This window comes from Panthera onca, chromosome D1 (assembly GCF_046562875.1).
Source record: "Panthera onca isolate mPanOnc1 chromosome D1, mPanOnc1 haplotype 2, whole genome shotgun sequence".
Taxonomy (NCBI): Eukaryota; Metazoa; Chordata; class Mammalia; order Carnivora; family Felidae; genus Panthera; species Panthera onca.
In genome coordinates, this window is record NC_138348.1 from 56,861,765 (window position 1) to 56,886,596 (window position 24,832).

General features: G+C 53.4%; 1 protein-coding gene across 1 annotated transcript in view; it reads left to right on the top strand.

Annotated features, from left to right (window-relative positions):
* ARHGEF17 (Rho guanine nucleotide exchange factor 17) overlaps positions 1 to 24,832 on the top strand; it is a 58,544-nt gene that overhangs the window by 28,704 nt on the left and 5,008 nt on the right. Inside the window, exons 2-14 of the mRNA XM_060605685.3 lie at positions 9,927 to 10,004; positions 15,600 to 15,782; positions 18,279 to 18,395; positions 18,622 to 18,714; positions 18,937 to 19,113; positions 19,444 to 19,494; positions 19,746 to 19,855; positions 19,961 to 20,046; positions 21,851 to 21,969; positions 22,357 to 22,570; positions 23,096 to 23,169; positions 23,773 to 23,972; positions 24,133 to 24,431. Coding sequence (XP_060461668.3) covers positions 9,927 to 10,004; positions 15,600 to 15,782; positions 18,279 to 18,395; positions 18,622 to 18,714; positions 18,937 to 19,113; positions 19,444 to 19,494; positions 19,746 to 19,855; positions 19,961 to 20,046; positions 21,851 to 21,969; positions 22,357 to 22,570; positions 23,096 to 23,169; positions 23,773 to 23,972; positions 24,133 to 24,431 — 1,801 coding nt within the window. The remainder of the gene's footprint in view (positions 1 to 9,926; positions 10,005 to 15,599; positions 15,783 to 18,278; positions 18,396 to 18,621; positions 18,715 to 18,936; positions 19,114 to 19,443; positions 19,495 to 19,745; positions 19,856 to 19,960; positions 20,047 to 21,850; positions 21,970 to 22,356; positions 22,571 to 23,095; positions 23,170 to 23,772; positions 23,973 to 24,132; positions 24,432 to 24,832) is intronic.

The following is a 24,832-nucleotide window of genomic DNA, read 5'->3' on the forward strand; positions in this document are numbered from 1 at the left end:
ATTCCCAAACATATTCCCCAGAATTCTTGGACCCACGCTGAGCAGCCAGTCCCGAGGGAGCTCTGTGGCTTGGACACTGCCCTTGAAGTTGCCTATGAGGCTTGGGAACTTGGTGGAGCCTTGAGAGGCTCCTCCTTCCGGAAGAGAGTGTCTATAGGGGATAGGCCATGACCTGGGAAGGCAGGGGGAAGGGACAAATGACAGGAAGAATAGGGAAGGGGTCTCAGACAAGAACAGATGGAGATACTGGTGCCCCAAGAGGAGAAGTGGCTTGTTCAAGGTCACATTACTAGTAAGTGGTAGAGCCAGGGATGTGAGGCCAAGCTGTCTGGCTTCAGAGTCTGCCCTCTTAATTTCTATGCCAAGAAGTCCCTCTTTTGGAACTTTGGTCTCATTGATGAACCTGAGGACCTGAGGAGGGCAGCACCATCAGTGAAATGAATAGCCCACTAGGTTGGGAACGTTCAGTTCCCATAACGGTGGACATTGATGGGGTCAGGAAGGGCAGACAGTCCATCTGGGCAATTAGCCAGGGCTTGGTTCCCAGAGAAGAGCATCCTCCTTGATTCCAGCATTGCCTGTTGACGGCATTTTGTTTTCCACCCAAACCATTCTGCGTCAGGAGAACCTGTTTATGTAATCATCTCGGTACAAATGAGGCTGGAGAAAGGTAATGCAGACTAGTGCACCAGGAAGGTGGGGGAGGCCAAGCTGAGTGCACAAGGCTAAGGGGAGGTGGAGAGGGGCTCTCCTCACAGGGGAGGGGGTGGTTTTAAGAGCATGGGCCCTGGAGACAGTCACCTCAGATGCACCCCTTATCAGTCAGGTGACCACTCTGAGCCTCAGTTTCCTCGTTTGTAAAATAGAGGAGAAACAATAACAGCCTTTGATGTAGGGCTCCTGTGGAGATTAAAGGAGCCAGGGCTTGGAAAGCAATGATGGGGTGCTTGACACCTGAAAAGTGTTCAAACAGCATTAGTGATGGTGAGGATTCTAAGATTATGGTGTTCCCAATCTGGTTTGGGCAGCTCTGGGGTCCAGACCCTCTGTGGCAAGTACTCATACAGAGCTGTGCAGATATGAAAGGCTGGAGACCCCTCCCCACCCCACAGGAGCCTGATGAGACCCACTGCCCCAGAACCTGCCTTGCATTTGTCATTCCTTTTTCAATTCCTATCTTCCCACTTAGACTGTGGTACCCAGCAGGGCATAGACCTCTTTTCTTATCTTTAAATCCCCAGCATAGGAGTGTCTGGATGGTTCAGTTGGTTAAGCATCTGACTTTGGCTCAGGTCATGATCTCATGGTTCATGAGTTTGAGCCCTGCATTGGACTCTGAGCTGACCGTGCAGATCCTGCTTAGGATTCTTAGATTCTGTCTCCCTCTGTTTCTGCCCCACCCCCCACTCATGCTTTCTCTCTCTCTCTCTCTCTCAAAATAAATAAATAAACTTGAAAAAATTAAATCCCCAGCGTAGTGCTTGGTACCTGGTAGTTACTCAATAAATACTTGTTGAACTAATCAACAAATGAATAAAATTAAAACTCAGTTAATTACCCATCTATTGAACCGTGTGTCCGTGTAGCCATTTGTGTGTTCATTTGTTACTGATTCATCATTCTATTCACCCCTCCACTTAGTTATTCACCTATGATCATCCTATTCATTTAGTCAGCCATTACTTATTACCCATCCATTTGTCCATCCATGTGTCCTTTCTCATGACTGGGCCCCAGTTGGTCCAGCACTAGCTGCAGGAGGACCAAGTGGCCCCAAGTGGGCAAGAAGTCTTGTAGGAGGTCTTGGTGGAGCCCACAGTGGGAGATGTGTCTGGAGGCAGGTAAACAAGGTATTGGATTTCTTTTAGAGATGGGGCAATATCAGCTTACTGAGGGGAGGTAGGGAGGGTTAGGTGTTCCCCAGGACTAGCAGAAGGGTGGTCCCACCCAACTGGGGTGCCCAACCTGCTTATCCTAGTGGGGTGGTGGTCTTGTGGAGCAGAGCCCTTTTGTCCCCTCTCACCTTCCCTTGACTAAGGAGGATAGGAGCTGTTTGGTGGGAGGAGGGTGGTATATGTGTTGTGGTGGGGTGTGCGGTATGCAGTATGGAGAGGAGGGCCCTTACCAACCACCTCATATACTTATAAAAACTATTCTGAGCCAGACCCACTCCAAACAACCATAGATACCCAAAAGGAAAAGAGACATCAGTACCTAAAAGGGGAGTTCAGTGGAACAATAACAGAACCAGACCTGCTCAGGGGTGTTCTGGACATACATGGTGCCACCAGCCCCCTTCCCAGCTGACCTCACTCTGAGGGGCTCCAATGCCCATGCCTTTGTGGGGGTGATGCCTGGAAACTCTGATTCAGCAGCTATATGTTCCTGTTCCTTCTCTCAGCTTCCTTTCCCCACCCCACTAGCTCCCCTGTTGCCATGGCAACAGGCTTGGATGTAATTAGCCATCTTAATGAAGCTGCAGCACACAGTGCCTTAGCATCAAGCCCAGCCCCCTTCTCCAGGGCAGCGGCCTCCTGAACTCTGCCATCTGGGCACCCACATGCCTCTGGATTTCTTGACCTCCAAATGTTGTTCAAACCCTGCCTCTTCCAGGAAGCCCTCCTTGAATACCCCCTACCCCCCAGGCAGAGGTGACTCCCTCTGCTGAGCCCTATGTATTGTCTGGGAGCTCCTGGATGCCAGCCAGAGTGGATTCATCTGTGCAGGGCCTGGTCCTACTGAAGTAAGGAATGGATGCACCTTACTAACAAGCTATGCACTGCCTCCCAAAAACTCAGAGGAAATGAGGCCCCAGATCATTTAGCTGGAGAGAGGGTCAGATGGAGGAGGAGGTGCTCTGAGAGAAAGCCAGCTGTGGGTTAACTAGCCAGAGTGATCAAGCAATGGGCCAGAGATGGGCCCTCAAACCACAGTCCTCCTCCTAGTGTGGGATTATCTTTGGGACCTGGCTGTTTAGATGTGTCCACGGGGTGTGTCCATCCTCTGTGCTCACATCATCACTCAGTCAACTGGTCTGGCTGTTCCAAACCCTCCCCCCATGTGCCCAGCCCTGAGAGGAGGAGAACTGTAAGCCCCACCCCCAGGGAAGTCCATAATCCATCCCATTGGGAGGGTAAGAAGCAGATGGACTCACTGGAATTCTTGGTTCAAACTAGAGGCAGAGGAGGGCTTGGGGCCCTCCTGGAGGACCCTTGTTCCGCCTACCAGGGGCAGAAGGGGCTTGGCCAGGACATGTGCCCTGAGAGGGGATGTGGTGGCCAGGCAGGCTCTAGGCCTTGAAGGCTCTGTGCTGCCAGTGCACAGATTGCTGGGCCCCATACAGAGTTTCAGGTCAGGTCAATAGGGTAGTTTGCGGGGGGGAGTTGAGAATATGCATTTCTAACACATTTCCTGGAGGTACACAGGGCCTGCACTTTGAGAGCCATTGCCATAGAGGGACCAGCAAGGGAGTTGGTGCAGAGCACACCCTCATGCTTTCATTCATTCTTTCATTCAACAAACTGGCTTAGGGGTTACTCTGGGCCAGGCCCTCATGGGACACAGGAGAGACAGATGGGTTCACCAATTGTTTAGGCAGCACAAACTTAGCAAGCACTTCTCATGTGTCAGGCTCTGCCCCCTAATGTAGCCTCACTGCTCTGGGAGCCCTTGCCAGGTGGGGGTCACACCTGTTTTCTCTTTCTACTCTCTTGGAATTCTCTGTTCTTGTTTTCATCGTTGACTTCTTTGGGATTGTCTGTTGAGGAGTTAAAATTTTAGTTTTGGACATTTTGGACTCCCTGAGGAGGCCAGTGCTGCTAGGTCCATGTCCTGCCCTCTCAGGAGAGGATGAGAAATAATACCCTTGGACGGGGCTGTAGGATGTGGATTCACCTGGTTGAGGGCTAAACAGGGGAAGGTGGCAGGAGGGCCAAGCAGCATAGGAGGCTGCAAGGGCCAGCAAGAGGGGTTGATCCTGTGCCATGGGACTGCCAGGGGAGGTTCGTGAGCAGGGAATTGCAAGGTTTGCCTCCCTGTGATGACTGCTTAGTGTATTAGCCAACATCTATGTGCAGAACACTGTGGTTCACAAAAGGGACATGGACCCCCGCCCTCAGGGAACCTACAGTCTCCTGGGAGGAGATGGTCATCAATCTAGCAATTGCTCAAATGTGTAATTACAAACTGTGATACCTGGTTAAGAAAAACTGAGAATCTTTGAGAGCACAGAGCAGGTGTACCTGGCCTAATCTGAGGATCAGGGAGGGCTTCCCTGAGGAGGTAACATTTACACTAAGATTAATCTTAAAGGAAAAGCAAAAACACTCCTAGAAGAGGGAAAAGGTGTCCGCCAAGGCCCTGAGGCAGGAGAGAGCCTGGTCTGTTTCTAGGAGATAAAACAGAAATGGTTGGGGGCACCTGGGTGGCTCAGTCAGTTGAGTGTCCCATTTTGGCTCAGGTCATGATCTCTCGGTCCATAGGTTCAAGCCCCGCATCAGGCTCTGTGCTGCTAACAGCCAGGAGCCTGTAGCCTGCTTTGGATTCTGTGTCTCCCTCTCTCTCTGCCCCCCCACCCCACTCGTGCGTGCGTGCTCTCTCTCTCTCTCAAAAATAAATAATAAACATTAAAAAAAATGGTTGGGGCATATCAAACAAGGCGAGAGAGGGATAGAGGGAACTGCCTTGGGCAATAGGGTCAGAAGATCTCCACTGTGCAGGAAACCCAAGGGAAAGCAGGTTTGGGGGAGGGCATCAGGAGTTTGTTGAGTGTGGGAGACCTCATACACTAAAGGAGTATAAGGTCAGCAGAGCTGAGGCACAGCAGACGGATCCCCAGTCAGCTGCAGGGTGCATGAGAGCCCCTTGGTAGGAGGTGGCAGCTAGTATGAAACAAAGCTCACCCTGCCCCCTCTCCTGATTAAGTGGTTCTGGGATGGGTTCTGACATCACCTTCAATTTGAGGAACAGATCCTGGGGATCATGCTTGGAAACATTCTGAAGCATCATCTAGCGATGTGGTGGGGGCTGTAAATGCCCGAACCCCTCCTCATGATGGGGGGTGAGGTGAAGGGGGATAGGACTGGAATTCTCTGAGACTGTCTCAAATACAGGATTCAGGTCAACTGGGTGGGGTGGGAGTAGGCATGACTCAGTGTCGTCTCTTTCCTTTATGAGGCCCTTAATGCTTTGCCCCTGGATGGGAGAACAATGTCAGTTTCCAGAGATGCGCATCCCTAAGTATGTGTGCCTGTTTGTGCTGGATTATAGTTGTGTGAAGACAGAAGCGTGTGCCACTGTGCAGCACTGGGTCGGGTTCATGTGTGTCAGGGTCTGTATGGGACTACGTTGATGTGTGTGCCCTTGGCCTTCACCCAAACATGTATACACATCAAGGCGGGAAGGCAAGTTTCTATGTACATGGGCTTCTTCTGTGTAGATCCGTGTGCATGCCCCTGTGTGTGCCTGCGTGGGTACAGGTGTGGACAAAACGTGCATGTCTCAGTGTACTTGCCTTTGTCGACTGGTGTGCGCCGACTTACGTCCTCAGAGGGGGATGGGTCCGCAAAGGGAGGCCGCTGCGTGGGGGAGCGGCGGGGACGAGGTCGGGCCGCCCGCTGCGTGCTGGGGGAGACTGGGCGGCTCTGAGAGGGTGGGCGGAGCAGGGTGGGCGAGGGCGGGGACTCCCCTCCGCTCCCCTCCCCCGCGCCAGCGGCGCCGAGCGCGCCTGGCTCGCTGGGCGCACTCGCTGAGCCGAGGAGGCAACAGCGCCGCCGCCCGAGTTTTCGCTATCAGATCTACGCTGGAACTGACACCGCGATAGCCGCTGCGGCGGGGCTGAGCCCCCGGAGGGAGTGACGGTGGGAGAGAGGGGGCCCGTCGTCCCCCGCCGCCCCGGCATCTCCGCCCTGGCGGCGGCCCGGCCGCATGCTTCAGATGGTGAAGACCCTGGCCCAGTTCACCATCGCGCTGGAAGATATGCGCGATCTGGGCCCGGCCACCGCCTCCGGGGAGCCCGCCAGGAGCAGCGGTGCTGACGCTGAGGAGCCTGGGGAGGCCCAGGTAGGGGGAGGGGAAGAGACAGCCAGGGACCTGGGTCAAAACCTAGAACTCAGCGGATCTGGGCCTGAGGGAGACATGGGTCCTACTGAGAGTGCAGGACTGGGAACTCGGATCAGGCACACCAGCTGCGTGGCCACGGGCCTGGGGGCTCAGAGACTAGTGATGGGGGCAGGGAGATTGAAGGTATGAGGAGCCATGGCAGGGGTGGTGTGGCTGGCAGGGCGCTGAGGTTTGGTGCCACCAGAATGCAAGCTTGGAATGGCAGAAGGGCTGGTAAACTCAACTGGGGTGAGAGGCCTGTACCCTGAGATCCAGCCTCAGCAAGGCCTAGTGGTACTTAGTGCCTGATATGGATCAGCCTGTAGACAGAGACTGTCTCCAGAGGTATCCTGGGTTCACAGGCTCAGGAAGGGAAGGTTTTACCAGCCTCTTTCCTGCAGGCCTGTTGCAGTCCTCAGGTGTATATATGTGCTGGGGGGATGGGAAGTTGAGGGTAGACAATTTTGCTCTCCGCCCCCCCCCCCACCCTTGCCATTCTCTCTCTGCCACTGGACCCGCTGGGCCTTGGAGGTGTCATGCTGTGGTGTCCCCATTCCTGGCTCAGTGCTCTTCTCCTCCAGGGGACGGGGAGGGAGAGGCTTCCAGGGGCTTTTTCCATGCCTTTGTGTGTTTCTCTGGGCCTGGATTCTGATTATCCTGCTCTTCTGAGCTCCAGTGGGGGCTATGGTTCTGTTCCCCCCCCCCCCAACCCCGCTCCCTGTGCTGTGGTGTGTGTGTTTCTCCCCACCACCTCACATCTCTGGGCTGAAGGCCCTGGTTCTCAGCTAGGTGGCTTGGCTGCATTTCTTTTTCGTCTCTTTGCGGAGTGTCTGGCCTTTACAGCTTCTTCTGTGTACGTGTGTCTCTGTCTTCATGCTGTGTATATAGGGTTTTAAGCTTTGGGTCAGCATGTCCCAATCTTACTGGTAGGAGAGCCCCCCCTCCCCCGTCTTCCTGCTGTATCCCTTTAGCCACCCCCCCCATCCTCCCTCCCACTTCAGTGCTCCATATAGTGAAGGTCTAGGGATGGAGCTGTTGAGGGGTGACGGGCTCTGGGGGAGGCTAAGCCTACAGGGCTGTCCCGCCCAGAACAGGTGGGCCCGCTGATCTGGTTGACAGCTGCATTGCCTGTCTCTTGCTTCCCCTGGCTCCCCCACCCCCACATACACTCACACCCGTGTCTGGGCACGTGCAGAAGGGCACTCCATGCAGTGACAGAGAGCTGGCCTTATTTTCTATGCCTCTACCTGACAGCTGAGTGACAAGCCACTGTGCTTTCAAGCAGGGAGGAGGCTGGGAAGGGCGGGTGTTGCAGCGTCAGCCTCCCTGTGTGAGTTACCCCAGCCCTCTGGGCCCGTCAGGCCCAGCACCAACCCTGCCTCCCTCAGGAGGCCTCGCTGCCCATGACCCTTACCACTGGGCATAGCAGGGCCAGGTCCAGGGAACCTGATGGGGGAGGGTGACTGTGCGGCCCAGGGCCGAGCCTGGTCTGGTTCTACTCTAAGGGAACTCCCTGTCCAGCCGGGAATTGAAGACCCAGTGTATGTGGAGAGAGCTACCCTGCTTCCCAGCTCTTTGCTTTCACAGTACTGGGAGGGAGGCTTTATTCCTTCCATTTCATAGAGGAGAATGTGAAAACCCAAGGCAGTTAGATGGCCCAAGGTCACACAGCTAGTAAGGGTATGGCTGGGACCCTGTGGCCCATGGCTAGCCAGTCAGTCTGGGTGAGAACTCTGGGTGCTTGGGCCCTCAGACTGAGCTTGAGATGGCTAAACAGACTTGGGTCCTCACTCTGTCGGTCAGTGGCTGTGTGACTTTGGGCAAGTCCAGTCACCTCTCTGACTTGACTTCCTCACTTGCAAAGTAGAGATGATGACATCTATGATGCAGAGCTGTGAGTGTGAGGTGGAAATGAGGTCATATCTGTGAAATGCTGAGATGGCCCTGAGGGACAATGGGAAGATTGGGCATCTGGGCTTTTTCTTGGGGGGCCCTTCTGGTCCTTGATGCTCTCCCAAACTCTCCATCCTAAGGTGAGCCCAGCTGGTCTTCCCTCCCACTGGAAGCTGCCCAGGTGTTCTAAACGCCTTCAAATCACTGAGGCTAGATGATCTGAGGGCTGGAGGCTCTACGGCAGGGCCCAGTGTCTTCTCACCAAACAGAGTCTGCAGCTGGTGGGAATGGAGCGCTCTAGAGCCAGTCTCCTCCCCTCCCTCAATGGAGAGTCATTCACACCTCCCAACCCAGAGTTCCTAGCACTGGGGTCTACTTTTCTGAGTGTGTCTTATTGTTGACAGGTTTGGGGAAAGACCTGACCCCAAGTCCCTGGGTCAAAGGGAGAGAGTCAGAGGGAGGAGAGGCATACCATGAGCAGAGGGGTGAGCACGGGCTGGATCAGGCAAGCCAAACAGGCCTTGGGCTTGGGTCTACTCAGCAAACATAGACCCTGTGCAGAGCAGTGACCAGGGCAGCTCCACTGGTTGAGTCCCTACCACGAGAGGCTCCAGGGATGGGGAGTGAAGGGATACCACAGACATGGACATCTAACCTTCCATTGCCACATGCAAAGAATATACACTCAAACCCAGCAAGCCTTGATGGCTGGAGACTGAGACAGGGTCCAGACAGATGTCCTGGCTAAGTTGAGCTAAGGCTTGGGGGAAACGTGGGGAGGGGAGAATAAGCCCCAGAGATCTGGGGCCCAGAGGAGGCCTTGCTCAGAACCACTCCAGGGACTCAGAGGTGACCTGGAGTGGAATCCCTCACCAGGAAGGGAAGCTGTTGGAGCTGGCACCATCTGGGAAGGCTTCCTGGAGGAGTGGGCCAGAGGTATAGGAACTGGTGGCAAGGGGCCACTGGTAAGCTGGGTCTCAGGGAATTGAACACAGAGAAAGCATCCTGTGTCTGGCTTCTAGCAAAGCCTTCCCATTGAATAGGGACTGCCCTGTCAGGGATGCACACCCTATCCCTGGAGGTGTGGGTGCAGATTCTGGGCAACCCCTTAGGGACTCTGTACTGTAGATCATCAATCAGATTCTTGGATGGAGGCATTAGTTTCTGGGGCTCCTTTTCCCCATCCTTAAAATGGGAAGAAGAATAACATCTATCTACCTCACAGGGTGGTCAGAAGGATGAAATAATGTATAATGCTTAGAGCAGTGCTTGGTGTGGAGTAGAGCTCAGTTAACCTTTTTTTTACGAAGAGACCTGGGATCTAGCCTTGTCTGAGAGTGGGTGAACCCTACCCCCACCTGGCTGTGTGACCTTTGGCACCGACTTCACCTTTCTGAGCCATCTTTTCTTCATCTGTGGCAGGAGGTCACAGTTTCCATGCTCAGGGATGGTTTGAAGCCCAACCTAGTAGGGTCTGACCCCACAGCACGGATCCTGAAGGTGGGGTTTTCAGAGTTGGCAGCTGGAGTGGGGGGTAGGCTGGAGGCATCTTCCTTTGCAAATGTGAGAGTTATTGATTGTTTTGGGTCCCTTCCAGGAGCCCAGTAGAAAACCATGAAGTAAACAGTAGATAACCAGGTCTGCCAACAGTCATGGGGGTGGTGGTGAAGGATTGAGGGGCATACTCTGGAAAGGAAGGAGTTTGAGATGCAGGTTAGAGGGCCCTCCCTGCACAGGGAGCGTCTGAGCAAAGACCTGACAGAGTGGAGGTCTACGGTGCTTTGGGGTAACAGCCAACAGTCCTGGATGGTGGGAAGGCAGGCCTTGAAGGCCAGGGAGAGGATGTGGATAGGTTCTCTGGGTCTACGTGACTGCAGGTGGTGGGGTCTGAGGGGAACGAGGCACTGCTCACCCTCTGTTTTCTGTCCCCCAAGGACATGCGGAAGCACGTGACCATGACCCTGCTGGACACAGAGCAGTCATACGTGGAGTCGCTGCGAACCCTGATGCAGGTGAGGCTTGAGGCTGGTCCAGGCCCCTGAGAGTGGCCATTCTGAGTCTAGGAGGCTGTCAAACATATGGAAACAAACCCACTTTGTGGACAGGGGATGGAGGCTAGAGAAGAGAGGAATGACCCTGGGACACATCACCCTTCCATGGAGAACCCCTCTCATGTGACTGCCCCAGAGGAGGAAGCCCCCCTTCCAGGGCAGGAGAGATCTTAGAGGGGTCTTAATGAGACTAGACCAGGCCACCCCAGGGCAGGTGCTCTCTCCTTTTACTGTTCTGCCACCTACCTCTGGCAGCCCTGGTGCCTGAGCTTAGATCTGTGACCCACCCCCAGTGTACCTCCTTCCATTTTGTTCATTGATTGGGAAAATATTTGTTGAATGGAATAAAATGTTGAGCACCTGTTGTGTGCCAGGTCCTGTTCCAGGTGTAGGTGGCACAGGGGCGAATAAGAGAGACAAGCCACTGCCACAGGAGCTCATAGTCCTGTAGGGGACATAGCTGAGTATATGGTCACTGTGAAAGCATTGAGAGGGCACCTGTGAGGCATGGGGTCAGGGAATTTTCCCTGGAGGAGGTGCTAGCTTCTTCCTGACCTGTCTTCTCAGCAGCAGGAACAGCTTGTGCAGAGTTGAGTAGGAGAGGCCTGCACTTTTGGAGGTCCATGTGGCTGGCACAGAGCACAGAGGGTTGGTCCTATGGTGATGCTGGGGGAGCCAGCAGGGGCCACATGGTAAGGACCTTGCATACCAGGAAGAAGGTTTGGGCTCTACCAGGGGCCCTGGAGAATCAGTGAAGGGCTTTGAGCAGGGGCGGCATATAGCCTGACTCATACTTTACAACATCTTTCTGACTCCTAGGAAGGTGGGCAGCGGAAGAGGAGGCCAAGGCCACTGAAGGTGGGTGGGGGAGGAGAGGCCAGGACCCAGGCAGAGGCAACAGGGAGGGAGAGTTGGGGACACACATTCAGGAAGTGGAGTGGTCAGGCCAGGCATGGTAAGTGGTTGGTTGTGAGGGGCAAGGTGGGGAAGCCCAGGATGAGACCTGGGCTCCCGGTCTGGGTGACTGAAGCACTATAGGAACTCCACCTGTGAAAGGTGGGGCAAGATGGCAAGTTCAGGTTCAGATGTGGGAAGGCCCTGGAGCCAGGATGCATATGAGGGTCTGAGGCCCAGGACAGAGAACCTGGATCTGAGCTGAAGTAGGGCCTGGTAGGCATTGTTGAGGACAAATTTACTCAAGCCACCTAAGTAGAGTGAGAGCAAAGGGTTGAAGGTAGAGCCCTGGAAACATCCAGAGTGTTCATTCGTTTACTCCACAAATCTGCAACAAGCACCTTCCAGGTGCAGGTAGTATTCTCTGTGAGGGTTCGGCAGTGAGCATGAGTGATCAGGTCCTGTCTCATGGACTGACAAACCATACGTGAGGACAAATGAGGGTGCAAAAACGCATGGAAAGTGTGTCTGGAAAAACTGAATATTGTTCATCCAGAAAGAAATTTTGACACACACCACAATCTGGATGAACCTTTAGGACATTATGCTAAATGAAATAAACCAGTCACTAAAGGGCAAAAACTGTATGATTCCACTTACATGAGGGACCTAGAGTAGTCAAATTCATAGAGAGAGAAACATAGAACAGTGGTTGCCAGGAGCTGGGAGAGAGGAAGTGGGGAGTTCATGTTTAATGGGTATATAGTTGTGGTTGGGGAAGAGTAGAAAGTTCTGGAGATGGATGGTGATGATGCTTCCACAACCACATGAATGTATTTAATGTGAGTATACCAAGCTGTACATTTAAAAATGATTAAAATGGCAAATTTTATGATGTACGTTTCGCCACACAAAAAATACATTGCTTTTATATGTTAAAAAAAAAGTGCACAGAAAGATGAGAACACAGAATGGGGGCCTGCCCTGGTGTCAGAGGCCAGGGAGGGCTTCTCTGAGGTTGGGGTATTTAGCTGAGACCTGAAGGTAGTTAAGAGCTAAGTAGGGGGAGAGCCCAGAGGGAATCATTCTGGCAGAGGGTACAGCAGGAACAAAGGTCAGGGGGCTGGAAGAAACCCAGAGCGGTTAGCAGTGGACAGGTGGTCACTGTGGCTGCTGCAGAAGAGCTGGGCTTTATTGTAAGCACATGGAAGTCACAGAAGGGACACAACCAGAATGCTATCTTTAAGAAGAGGTTGCCCCTGGCTGCCAGGCAGCCATAGTCACGCAGGAGTCTGGCAGGGGGTGGGGTCCTTTGTTGTCCTTTAGGTAGGAGCTAAAGGCATTGGGGTCAAGCAGTCCAGAGTTTGAGTCACTTGCTTCCCTGCTGGGTGATGCTAGCCTAATCACTCGCTTCTCTGAGCCTTGGTGTTTTTGTGTACAAAACGTGACTAATCATACCCACGTCCCGTGCAAAGATTAAAAGGTAATGAGGCTGCTCATGCCTTGTTCACAGACAGGAAGCCGACAGGGCTTGGGTATGCCTCTCTGCCTTCAAATCTCCTGGCCGTGCACGGAGGCTTGCGGAACCTGCGGGTGGAAGAGCCAAGGGAGGGTAGTTCTGAGGAGGCCAAATCGAGAGTGTTCATGGCCAGGGATGGAGATGGTCAGGAGAGTGTCAGCTGAACCCAAGGACTGTCACTCAAGGCAGCCCTGGTGTGTCGGAAGGAAGGACTGAGGTCCAAGCCAGGCCACCAGTGTTCAGACCTGGCACTACCTCTTACCCGGCCATGTGACCTGGAGCAGGTTACATAACCAGTCTCTGCTTCAGCTTCCTTGTCTGCAGAGTGGGAATAATAATAGTACCTACCTTGAGTGCAGATTACAAGAAAGATGCGTGTATAATTTAGCATACTGCCTGGCAAATCTGTGTGTGTACGTGTGAGTGTGTGTGTATAAAATCACATTTAATCCTTGCATTAACGTTGTGAGGTAGATATCATAACTCCCTCTTCATAGGAGGAAATGAAGGCTCAGAGAGGTTAAGAAACCTGCCCAGGGTCATCCGTCTCTTAAGTGGTATTCTAGTCCATTTGGGCTGCTAGAACAAAAATTCCGTAGACTGAGTGGCTTAAACAAATACAGATTCAGTTTTCAAAGTTTTGGAGGCTAGGAAGTCCAAGATCAAGGTGCTTGCAGATTTGGTGTCTGGTGAGGACCTGCTTCTTGGTTCATAGTCATAGATGGCCATCTTTTCACTGTGTCCTCCATGGTGAAAGGGCCAAGGGAGCTCTCTGGGGCCTCTTTTATAAGGGCACAAATACCATTCATGAGGGCTCCACCCACATGACCTACTCACCTCCCAAAGACCCCACCTCCAAATACCAGCACGTTGGGGATTAGCTTTGAGCCTAAGGATTTCTGTGGGACACCAACAAGTAGTGATATTAAGAGCTGACATGTATTGAGTGCTTAATATGTGCACTTTACATAACTTAAATCATATAAATCTCATTATAACCCTCATTTTACAGAGGATGAACTTGAGACACAGAGAAGTATAGTAATTGTTCAAGGTCAGAGAGCCAGGAAGTGCCATAGCCTGGGTTGAATCCCTGACACCCTGACTGTAGGGCGCTTCCTCTCACCAGCTAGTCTGCACTGCCTGAGCATAGGTGGTATTCAATTCAAACTGAGATTGGACTCCACAGCCCTAGTGTTCTCTCGCAGTGACCACTGCCCCCCAAATTGATTGGTATTGTTCCTGCAGGTCAGGAGCCTCTTTTTTTTTTCTTTTCTTTTCTCTTTTGTAATTGAAGTATAGTTGACACACTGTGTGACATTAGTTTCGGGTATAGGCCAGGAGTTTAAAATGAAGGAGTTAAACACCAAGGGTAATAGCCAGAAGGAGATGGGATTTGAACCCAAGTCTTAAGATTAAATCTTTCTTCAGTGTCACCCTCACCCTTTGAGTCTTTCTTTAACCCCCAAATTCCCAGCTAACCCCACTTTCCCTGACCCAGCCCCCTTCTCCCAGCACTCCTGCCCCTGTCTTGTTTCCCTCACAATACTTACTGCCTTCTGACATCCTGTGTAATAATTTTGTTATTTATGGTGCTTATTTTCTGCCTCCCTCCACTGAAGTGTTAGCTCCACAAGCACAGGGACTTTTGTCTGCCTTCAGGGCTGTCTGGTGCTTAGAAGTCCGGACACTCAGTAGTTACTCAGCAAGTACGTGATGAGTGGGTGCAGGTGTTGGCTCCTAGGAGCATCTGTATCAGTTTATTCTTTCCTCCCACTGTGTGCCTGCTTCTGTGTGGGGCACTAGGATCCGGACATGAGTGGCTTAGCTCCTCTCCTTGTGGGGCAACAGCCCCTGCCACAGAGAAGGCCCTGGCTCAGACTGGCCTAGGAGCTGTAAGAGGGAGGCAGCCTGCCTGCCTCCTCACCATCACCTCCTGACCTTTTAAGAATGCCCAACCAGGGGGCACCTGGGTGGCTCAGTCGGTTAGGCGGCTGACTTCAGCTCAGGTCATGATCTCGCGGTCTGTGGGTTCGAGCCCCACGTCGGGCTCTGTGCTGACAGCTCGGAGCCTGGAGCCTGCTTCAGATTCTGTGTCTCCCTCTCTCTGCCCCTCCCCTGCTCATGCGCTCTCTCTGTCTCTCAATAATAAATAAATGTTAAAAAAAATAAAAAAAAAAAAAAAGAATGCCCAACCAGACTAGAGGATTCTGTTGAGCTTTAGTTTTTCAGGGCTGTTTTATAAAACAAGCCAATTTTTTTAATGTTTAATATAAATTTTACTGCAACATTGCATTACTTCTTCAAGCATCCTCAGTTCTTTGGTTTGTAGTGATAGTTTGGGCCAGTAGAGGGCGACCTCTCCATGAGCACGCCTGCTGCTAAGCAGGGCTGTGCATTCTCAGGAAATACCACTGATTTGAGGTGAAAAATAGTTTTAATCAGACTGACTGGTAGATCTGAAAACTGTGAGAACGTGCTCAGATAGTGGCACTAAAGGCCTCCCATGCCCCTCCTTGCTTCATTTTCCCGGCAGCACTTCTCGTTTTTGACTTTCTACATGTAATTGATTCTAAGATGCATTCTTCACCTTTTAACATCTCTGAAATCCAAGTTCATCCTATAATAGATGGCATATAATAATTGGCAGAAATTCCTTAAAGAGTTTATGAAATGTGGTTTATTTTTGTTTATTTCTTTTATTTGTGTGTTTGATCTGACTAGATTGTAAGCTCTGTTAGGGCAGGGAATTTGATCTTCCTTGTTCACTGCTGTCTCCCAGTTCTTAGAACGGTGCCTGGCACATAGTGAGCGCTCAATAAAATATTTGCTGAGTTGGTGTGGGGGGGTCTCCCAGGAGCCCAGTCTTCTTGCTTTCCTCACTCCAAGCTCTGTTTGTTCATGCATCCAGCTAACTTTCCTGAGCCTACTTACCCCCATCTTATGTCAGGCCCTGGGCTGCACAGTGAGGGGCATGGGGATAGGTCCTCCTGTCTCCCTCCTAGAGCTCTGAGTCTAATGAGGAAGATCCAGGAGTCATAGCCACTGAGTTATAGACCCAGGAGATTTCCTTTGCACCTGTACTGGTGGGTTGGGCTATCATCCCTCTGAGGGTACTTGTACTGACCCTGTGGGTCCCCCAGGGCTATATGCAGCCACTAAAGCAGCCAGAGAACTCCTTGCTGTGTGACCCGTCGCTGGTGGACGAGATCTTCGACCAGATCCCTGAGCTCCTGGAGCACCATGAGCAGTTCCTAGAGCAGGTGCGGCACTGTGTGCAGACCTGGCATGCCCAGCAGAAGGTGGGAGACCTGCTTGTCCAGTCGGTGAGTGGCCCTGCTACCCATGCGGCAGTGCTCACAAGCTTGGGCCCCTCCTGGAAGGGGCTGCTGCTGCCATGGACCCCTCACCCACACCCACTCCATCTGGACACTGACCCTGATCCCAAATCCAACACCAGAACTTGAGCAGACACTGGCACTGACTGCAGCCTCTGGGTTGACCTGAATCTAGACACTGCCCAACCCCAGAGCTTGGCTGGACTCTGGCACGGACCCCAACCCCATCCAGATACTGATTCTGATCCCGGACCCAACTCTGGTTACAGCACCTGAATTGGTGCTGACACTGATTCGGACCTCCAGTGGATGCTGATATTGACCTCAACCCTTACTGTAACTAGCCCTTTTTTCCATCAGGCATTTTAATAGGAATAGCTAACTACTTGGCACCTAGGTGCTAGCCATTATTCTAAGTATGTTATAGAGGGCTCCTGGCTGGTTCAGTCGGTAGAGCATGGGACTCTCGATCTCAGGGTCATAAGTTTGAGCCCCACATTGGGCATAGAGCCTACTTAAAAATAAAAGTTTAAATATGTTATGTATATCCGTAAGTGTAGGAGAAAGGTGCAGTTATTCCCTCGAGTTCAAAGTTGACTCTGTGGCATAGATAAAAGTGACCAATCAGAGTCACAGTTAATAAGTGGTGGAGGATTCAACTCCAGGAAATATGGCTCCAGCGTCCACACTCTACCCCACCCTGTGCTCCCTTTCACCACAAGCAGACTTCTGCCTGGGAGCTTTTCAGGATCCTACAATAGTGATTGGGACCTTAGAAAAGGTACTAGCTTCAAAATTCAAAAAGAACTATAAAAGCAAAGCTGATGGGCGCACCCGGGTGGCTCAGTTGGTAAAGTGTCCAGCCCTAAATTTCGGCTCAGGTCATGATGTCACGGTTCTTCAGTTCGAATCCCAATGTAGGATTCTCTCTCTGCCCCCCCACCCCCACCCCGGCTTGCTCTCTCGCTCTCTCTCTCTCTCAAAATAAATAAATAAACTTAGAAAAAAGTAAAACTAATAAACATTTAATTCAATGTCTATAAAACCATAACATGCCATTTTCTTTAATTGTTAAATTTAGTATTCATTTATACGAACTTACATTTGAAAAAACTTAAGTTACATTTTGTTATTTTGCCAGAATTCCCAAGGATGCATGATGATGACTGGTAAATCATAGCCAAACACAAACTAAATGGTTATTCAGAGCAAAATAATTTCAAAAGCAAAATTGTAAAAATCTTTCCAAGAATTGTACTAACAAAAAAAATGTATTACCTATTTTTATAAGATGTGGGTGTTTTTTCATATATTTGTGATGATGTGGGTGGGCCTGTGCCTAAGAAGGTCTTAGAAGGTGCCTGCTGACCTGGAACTGATGTGGCAGGAACCTTGGCCCAGCAGTGATGGGACCCCAGTTGAGTGCTGACATCTCTAGGCTATCACTACCCTCAGTGTCACCAGGTTCCTCTGCTGTCTGGACTGTGATGCTGACCAGGGTCTGACTGGAGCAGAAGCCCTGGCCCCAGGGAAGGGTCAGCAGAGAATGCTCTGTGCCAGGATGGGGTAGGGGGTAGGGGCTAGGGGCTGTCTTCCTCTCCAGGTTGCTTCAGCCTGTGCCCTGTAGTACACCCGGGGTTGGGGAGGAGGACAGTCAGCACCTCAGAGACACAGGGATTTGTAGGCCCAGAGGGGCCAGAAACAAATACCACCACAGGTCACCTAGTCCATCCATGGTGCAGCTGAGACAGGAACTGGGATGTCCCAACTCCTAGCCAGGGCTTCTGACCAAGAACTTTCACATTTAGCCCAGCTGTCATCTGGCCAGTGGGTATTAGCCACCAGCTGTGTGCCTGCCCTGAGCAGGGCTTTACTGGATGGAATGGGTGTACCTATCTCTTTGCAGAGAGGAGACTTGTCCTGGGAGATCAAGGGAGGCCAGAGGCCAGGTATAGTTCCAGGAAGAGCCCTAGTCAGGGCAGGGAGTGCTTCCTGGAGGAGGCACAGTTGGAGCTTAACGCTGAGGGTGGGTGAGATTTGGGTGCAGGAAGGGCATTCTGGTGAAGGGAATTACATGAGCAAAGGCCAAGCAGGTGGAATGAGTCTGTGTCACTCAGAGGACAGTGAGGAAGGAGACCTGCCTGGCTGGACTTGGTGGGGTTGGAGACCAAGGATGGAAATGCCCAGTTGGAAATGGGAGAACCTGGTGTGGTGTCCTGGCAGGACACATCTAGGCATATGTACATCCATGACACGCAAACCATAGGTAATGCACACATGTGTGTGCAGGTATATGTACACACCTGACCAGTCGCACCTACAACATGTACACACGACGTAAGAGCAAATGCCCAAGCCCTTAGAGACCATATTATGTCCGGTTGGAGGGAAAGGATGTTGGCTTGTGAATCATTGGAAACCAGGACAGGGTGAGGTGGAATAAGAGATACCTTGAAGGTCCACAACCTGCCTCTTCACCCACAGTTCTCCAAAGACGTCCTGGTCAACATCTATTCTGCCTACATTGATAACTTTCTCAATGCAAAGGATGCCGTGCGTGTGGCCAAGGAGGCGAGGCCTGCCTTTCTCAAGTTCCTGGAGGTACTGTGGGCTAGCTCAGGGGGATGGACATGACCCTCCTCGTGGACTAGCTTTGGTGGGGGATTGCCCAAGAGCTCCCAGCCTGGGCACCACAGCCTTAGTATGTGGGTCAGCCTTTGCTCTTGGGCTGGCCTGGAGGGGCTGGCTGGGGACCCATCCCTGGACATTCCCTTCTTTGCATGACATTCCTCACCTGGGTACCCATCCACCTTCTTTCTGGTTTCAGCAAAGCATGCGTGAGAACAAGGAGAAGCAGGCATTATCTGACCTCATGATCAAGCCTGTACAGCGGATCCCACGCTATGAGCTTCTGGTGAAGGTGAGCATGGGGTCCGTGGGCAGGGAGGCAAGGCCTGGAGGATGCAGGGGGCTCTGAGGCCCCCACTTGGTCCAGCCTGGCATCAGAGTCCCCAGGGGTTGGGTAGGAAAATAAGTCCTCTCTGGAATCCACCTATAGTCCCTCCGAGTCCAGCAGTCAGTGTGGGCCCCAGGGCCTGACAGGGGCAGCTAAGCAGGGGTCTGGTCCTCATTCCTACCCCAGGACCTCCTGAAGCACACACCCGAGGACCACCCAGACCACCCGCTCCTGCTGGATGCTCAGCGGAACATCAAACAGGTGGCTGAACGCATCAACAAGGGTGTGCGGAGTGCCGAGGAGGCAGAGCGACATGCCCGTGTGCTGCAGGAGATTGAGGCTCACATCGAGGGCATGGAGGATGTGAGTGCCATCCCACTCCACCCATGCCTTTGTTCCCGTCCGTGGTCACCTGAGGTCATCATGGTCACGTCCACATCCACAGCAGTGTCTGCAGTGTGTTTGCATCCCTGTCTACCAGCGTCCCCACACATCTTTGTCCAAATCCATGTCCTCTTCCATGCCGGTCTCAGGCCACATGTCCTGTGGCCTGACAGCACAGCATCAGGAGGAGGGATGGGATGTGCTTCTATGGCCTGGCACATGGAGTGGGACCAAGGGGTCGCCAGGGTCTAGGAAGGAGATGGAATTAAGAATTGGCCTTCAAGATGCGTTGTCTCTCCTGCCCGACAGCTCCAAGCCCCTCTGCGGCGGTTCCTAAGGCAGGAGATGGTCATTGAAGTGGTAAGAAGTGGCCCGTTGTCTACCCACCTGTTCCCATCTCCCCACTTTGTTCGTACTCCCGCTCATACCTGCCGCCCATGGGCCTGCCTGCTCTTCCCCACAACAGGAGTCCCGGGTCGAGTCCCAACTCTGCCTCTGCCTCTGGGAATCAGGGGCAGAGCCCTCACCCCTCTGTGGGCCTGGCTGTCCCCTTGGGCACTGTGGGCAGGAGGGTGGGCCTCTGGGCCTGAGTCCTGCCTCGGGCCCCACAGAAGGCAGTTGGTGGCAAGAAGGACCGGTCCCTCTTCCTGTTCACGGACCTCATTGTCTGCACCACCTTAAAGCGGAAGTCAGGCTCCCTGCGGCGTAGCTCCATGAGCCTGTGAGTGGCTGGGGTGGGGCTGGGCTCTGGCATGGGGGGAGCAGTTGTCCCTCCCTGGGCCCCACTCCGCTGCCCAGGCCAGAGCACCCCATTGGCTCCCCACAGGTACACGGCAGCCAGCGTCATTGACACGGCCAGCAAGTACAAGCTGCTGTGGAAGCTGCCACTGGAAGATGCGGACATAATCAAAGGTGGGGCTGGCCCAGGCCTGCCCAGGGCTTCTGGGTGTTGGGGTCCTCCTCTAAGAAGCCCTCCTGGAGGGTTTGAGCTGTGGCCAGGCTGGCTGCCTATCCATCTGCTTTTCTGCTTTGGGGCCTCACTTTCCCGTCCAGTACAAGGCGGGTTGCATGTAGGATGGGTTTGTCCCCCACAGAACCACACCAGACCCATCCGTGCAGATCACCTTTGACTGGGCAGGGACCTAACCTAGGCTGGAGCAGTGCAGAGGCCACAGACGTGCCCTCCACCAGCCACTGACCACCGCACAAGCATCCCCTTAGGTGATGACACACTGCTCTGGTCCAGCAGTTTCACTCCCAGGGAGCAGGGCCTCACTCAAGTCAGTCCAAGCACAAGGCTGGTTGGAAAGATCTGTGTTGTTTGGGGCAGAGGCTGTCAGGAGCTGAGGTGGTTTCAAAGAGCTGCTCCTCCTGCTGTGTGTACATGTGTGTCTGTGTCTCCATCTGTCTGTCTGTCTGTGGTTCTTCCTGTTCTCACTGCTCTCAGCTTTCTCTGCTTCCTCCTTCCTTCTAACTCCTGTGTTCCTTCATGGCCTGTTCTGCATCATGGCCTTTCTCCCTAGCTGCTCCAGGATCCGCAAGTCCCCTTGAGGGGGATGGTTGGTCTGGGATGGTGGCGTGGGCACCTCTGAGCTGGCAGTCAGTTCAGGTCCAGGCTCTGCCCCTAGGCTCACCTGAGGTGGCCCCCGGGGTGAACCCAGGCCTGCCTCATGTGGGCTCCTGTGTAGGGATACAAGCCGATTATCGGTCCCGTTTGTCTCTTCTCACTGGAACACAGGCCAGTTGATAAAATGACTAGGTTAGGTGTCTACTTCTGATTCAATCAAGTATGGCTAGAGAGGGGCACGGTCATATGGAAGAAAACACGGCTGTCCTGGCAATGAGGGTTATGGGGAGACAGTTTCCTTCAGAAGGAGTAGGAGAGGGGTGCCTGGGTTGCTCAGTTGGTTAAGTATTCGACCCTTAGTTTCGGCTCAGCTCATGATCTCGTGGTTTGTGAGACAGCCCCGTGTCAGGCTCCGTGCTGCCGTTGTGGAGCCTGTTGGGATTCTCTTTCCCTCTCTCTCTCTGCTCCTTGTCCCCGCCCCCCCCCCCGCCCCCGCAAATAAACAAACTTAAAAAAAAAAAAAGGAGAAGGAGAAAACCCAAGCCTCAGCTTTTCTAAAACACTGCACTGCTGTCTACTCTGCCTATTTGTGGGTTACTGGTCCAGGGTATACACCCCCAGCCAGGCAATGCAGGGTGTGGGGATGCTGAGTTGGCCTGTGGGGCCTGCTACTTGGCCCTGGTCAGGTATGGGATAGGACTAGAGAAATCCAGGGCATCAGCTCATTTTCCCTTCTTTGTGGGGGAATTGAGTCCCTTGGTCAGCAGATTTGAGCGCCTGAGGCTCTGGCTGCCCGGCTGACTCCCCTGTGGAGGCTACACCACACCACCGTGGCTTCCCGTGTCAGCAGGAGCCTGCATAAGCTGCAGAGCCGCCTGCTGTTTATTCTTTGTGCTCTTCCAGGGAGTTCTCCAAGGGACCAGCACCCTGGGCCAAGTGGCTCTGAATCAGGCCCACTTCCCTGTTCCTAGGGCTGCGGTTTCCCTGAGAGCTGCCTTTGTTCCTGGGGTCTTGGGGCTTACAAGCGCTCAGCTTGGCAGGCCACTCCCCATGCTGAACTGCAGACTGTGAGGGAGGAGAAGAGTGTCTGTCCACGCCTGACCTTGTCTGCCTCTGTATCTGCCCATGGCCCTCCTCTGTTCCCACCAGGGGCATCCCAAGCCACCAATCGGGAGAACATCCAGAAGGCTATCAGCCGCCTAGACGAGGACCTGACCACTCTGGGCCAGATGAGCAAGCTTTCTGAGAACCTTGGTTTCCCCCACCAGGTCTGTGCCCTCTGTCTGAGGCTGGGGGAATGGGGCAGCGGGGGTTGCCAGACCCTACTGAGGGAGAGAGAGCAGCCTTTTCATTTGCCTGAGGAAGAGGTCAGTCATCTTTGTCACTTATTGGAAGGGGGAAATACAGCCTCACCCCAGCTGAGGGAAGTGATGTGTTCTAGGCCTGAGGGTGGAGATACACCTCCGTCCCTAGCTGAGGGAGGAGAGAGGACCCATCATGTCTGTTGGGGGAGAATCCAGGCTGCCTCCTCCAGGGGGGGAGACAGAGTCCCACTTTCTGTCTGAGGGGAGAGGCAGGTCCCCACTGGCATTCCCAGGGCAGAAGTAGGCTGTGGGGAGATGTCAGGGCCTGAGGCCTGGGTCCCCTCCCGGCAGAGCCTGGACGAAGCGCTGCGGGACCTTTCAGCTGCCATGCACCGGGACCTGTCAGAGAAGCAGGCGCTGTGCTACGCGCTTTCCTTCCCCCCTACCAAGCTGGAGCTGTGTACCACGAGACCTGAGGGCACTGACTCCTTCATCTTCGAGTTCCCCCACCCTGATGCCCGCCTCGGCTTTGAGCAGGTGTTTGATGAAGCCAAGAGGAAGCTGGGTAAGCTAGGCCCATGCTGGCGTCCTCTCCCAGCACCGCCAGGGAGTGGGCAGTACCTTGCAGCGGTCTGTGAGATCAGGAGCCAGAAGTCCCAAGACTGCTGTGTTCTGTGCTTCAGTGCCTGCCGGTGGGAGGGTGGACTGAGACTCCTACAGAGAAATGTGGGACTTTTCCAGGGCCTCCTCGGCAGGGAGGGAATTCCATGGATAGGGTGAGCTTAGGGTGGGGTGCTACTGTGGGAGTGGATGCCAGGACCCCTCTTTCTGCGCCCCACATACATACACTCTGAGCAGGCCTAGATCAGGGAAAGCTATTCATCAGGGTCCATGGTTTAGAAGATCCTTAGGGACCTCTAGGTCTACCTCCCACATTGTACAGATGGGAAAATTGAGGCCAGGGACAAGCAGGACATATCCTACAGCCCCCTCATTCTCCCTTGAGAGACCCCGAGGAGCAGGGGAGGAAGGGAAATGAGCAAAAGTGAGGTGGATGCTAAGCAGTGTCTTTTTGTCCATCTCCCTACAGCATCCAGCAAAAGCTGTCTAGACCCTGAGTTCCTGAAGGCCATCCCCATCATGAAAACCCGCAGTGGCATGCAGGTACGTGTATGTGCCTGGGTCATGTGGGTGCACGTATTCAAAGCCAGCACATGTTCATGTGTTTTTGTTTTGTGTACAACGTTATGTACATGCCTTGAACATTGTGGTTGCCCTCTGTGTCTTGGAGCCTACAACTCTGCACATGCATGTGAATACTGTATATGTGTCACACGCATATGGGTATGGCCATGCATGTCTATATGTGTGCATGGGGACAAAGGCTATGTGATTAGCATGAAGCTGTCTAATTTATGTGCTTGTATGAGTTTGCCTACCTATGGACAGAGGTTACTATTTTTCACATTTGTTACCCACATAGATATGTGAGCATATTTGGGGTTTATATGTGCATGGATGTATGTGTACATGAATGGATGATACTTCTATCACACAGGCATACGTGCATTTGATGTGTAGAATATCACATGTGTTTGTGTGTGTGTGTGTGTGTGTGTGTGTGCGCGCGCATGTGTACTCAGAGGGGTGTACTGGGAATTCACGCACACCCATGCAGGGCCACCTCCCTCCGTTCTGCTGGTCAGCCTGGAAAGTTGGCAGTAATTCCTTCATTCACCTTCCCCTGTCCATTGGTGTCTTCTGCAGTTCTCATGTGCAGCTCCGACCCTGAGCAGCTGTCCCGAGCCCATGCCCGAAGTGTGGGTGTGCAACAGCGATGGCTACGTGGGCCAGGTATGCCTGCTGAGCCTGCGTGCTGAGCCCGACGTGGAGGCTTGCATCGCTGTCTGCTCCGCCCGCATCCTCTGCATTGGGGCGGTGCCTGGCCTGCAGCGCCGCAGCCACAGGTGAGGCCTGGGGCTGTGCGCGGGCCAGCAGGCCAGAGTCCCTGTCCTTTACCCCTACGTGGCTGCAGGTGTGGATGGGGTTGGGCCTAGTGGGCTTGTGGACCAGTGGGGCAGGGCCTTGGCTCCTGGAGGCTCTCATCCCCGCTCCTACATCTCACAGGGACCAGCCTGCCTCACTGAGGAGTCCCCCAGAGACGGCACTGGAGACCCCCGGTCCAGAACTGGACGTTGAGGCTGCGGACGAAGAAGCAGCGACGCTGGCAGAGCCAGGGCCCCAGCCCTGCCTGCACATCTCCATTGCAGGTTCGGGGCTGGAGATGGCACCAGGCCCCGCCGAAGGGGACACTCGCCCAGAATTGGTGCCCTTTGACAGCGACTCTGATGATGAGTCTTCGCCCAGTCCCTCGGGAACCCTGCAGAGCCAAGCCAGCCGGTCCACTATCTCCTCTAGCTTTGGCAGTGAGTGCCCAGTTTGGGGCTGTCAGGCAGGGTGGACTGCGCAGAGGAGGGGGCAGCACAGCAGGTACTGATGGGTGAGGAGGGACCAGCATAGGCAAAAGCGTGGATTCAAGTCTCAGGAGGTCAGCATGCAGAGCAGTGGGAGCCAGTGAGGTGGGCGGGGGCTGTGATACCAAAGACCCAAGGGCAGTAGGACAGTCAGGCCAGATCCTACACATCATGAAGTGCTTGGTCAAGTAGGGAAGATGGAGTAAGGAGTAGAATGGCCAATCCCCCTGTCCACGATGTGCTGATGGATTGGAGTGGGACAGTTTAGGACTAGCAGCCTGTAGCACTAGACTGTCCGTGAGCAGAATGACAAGGCCTGAGCTATGCAGAGGCTGCCGGGACAGGAGAACAGC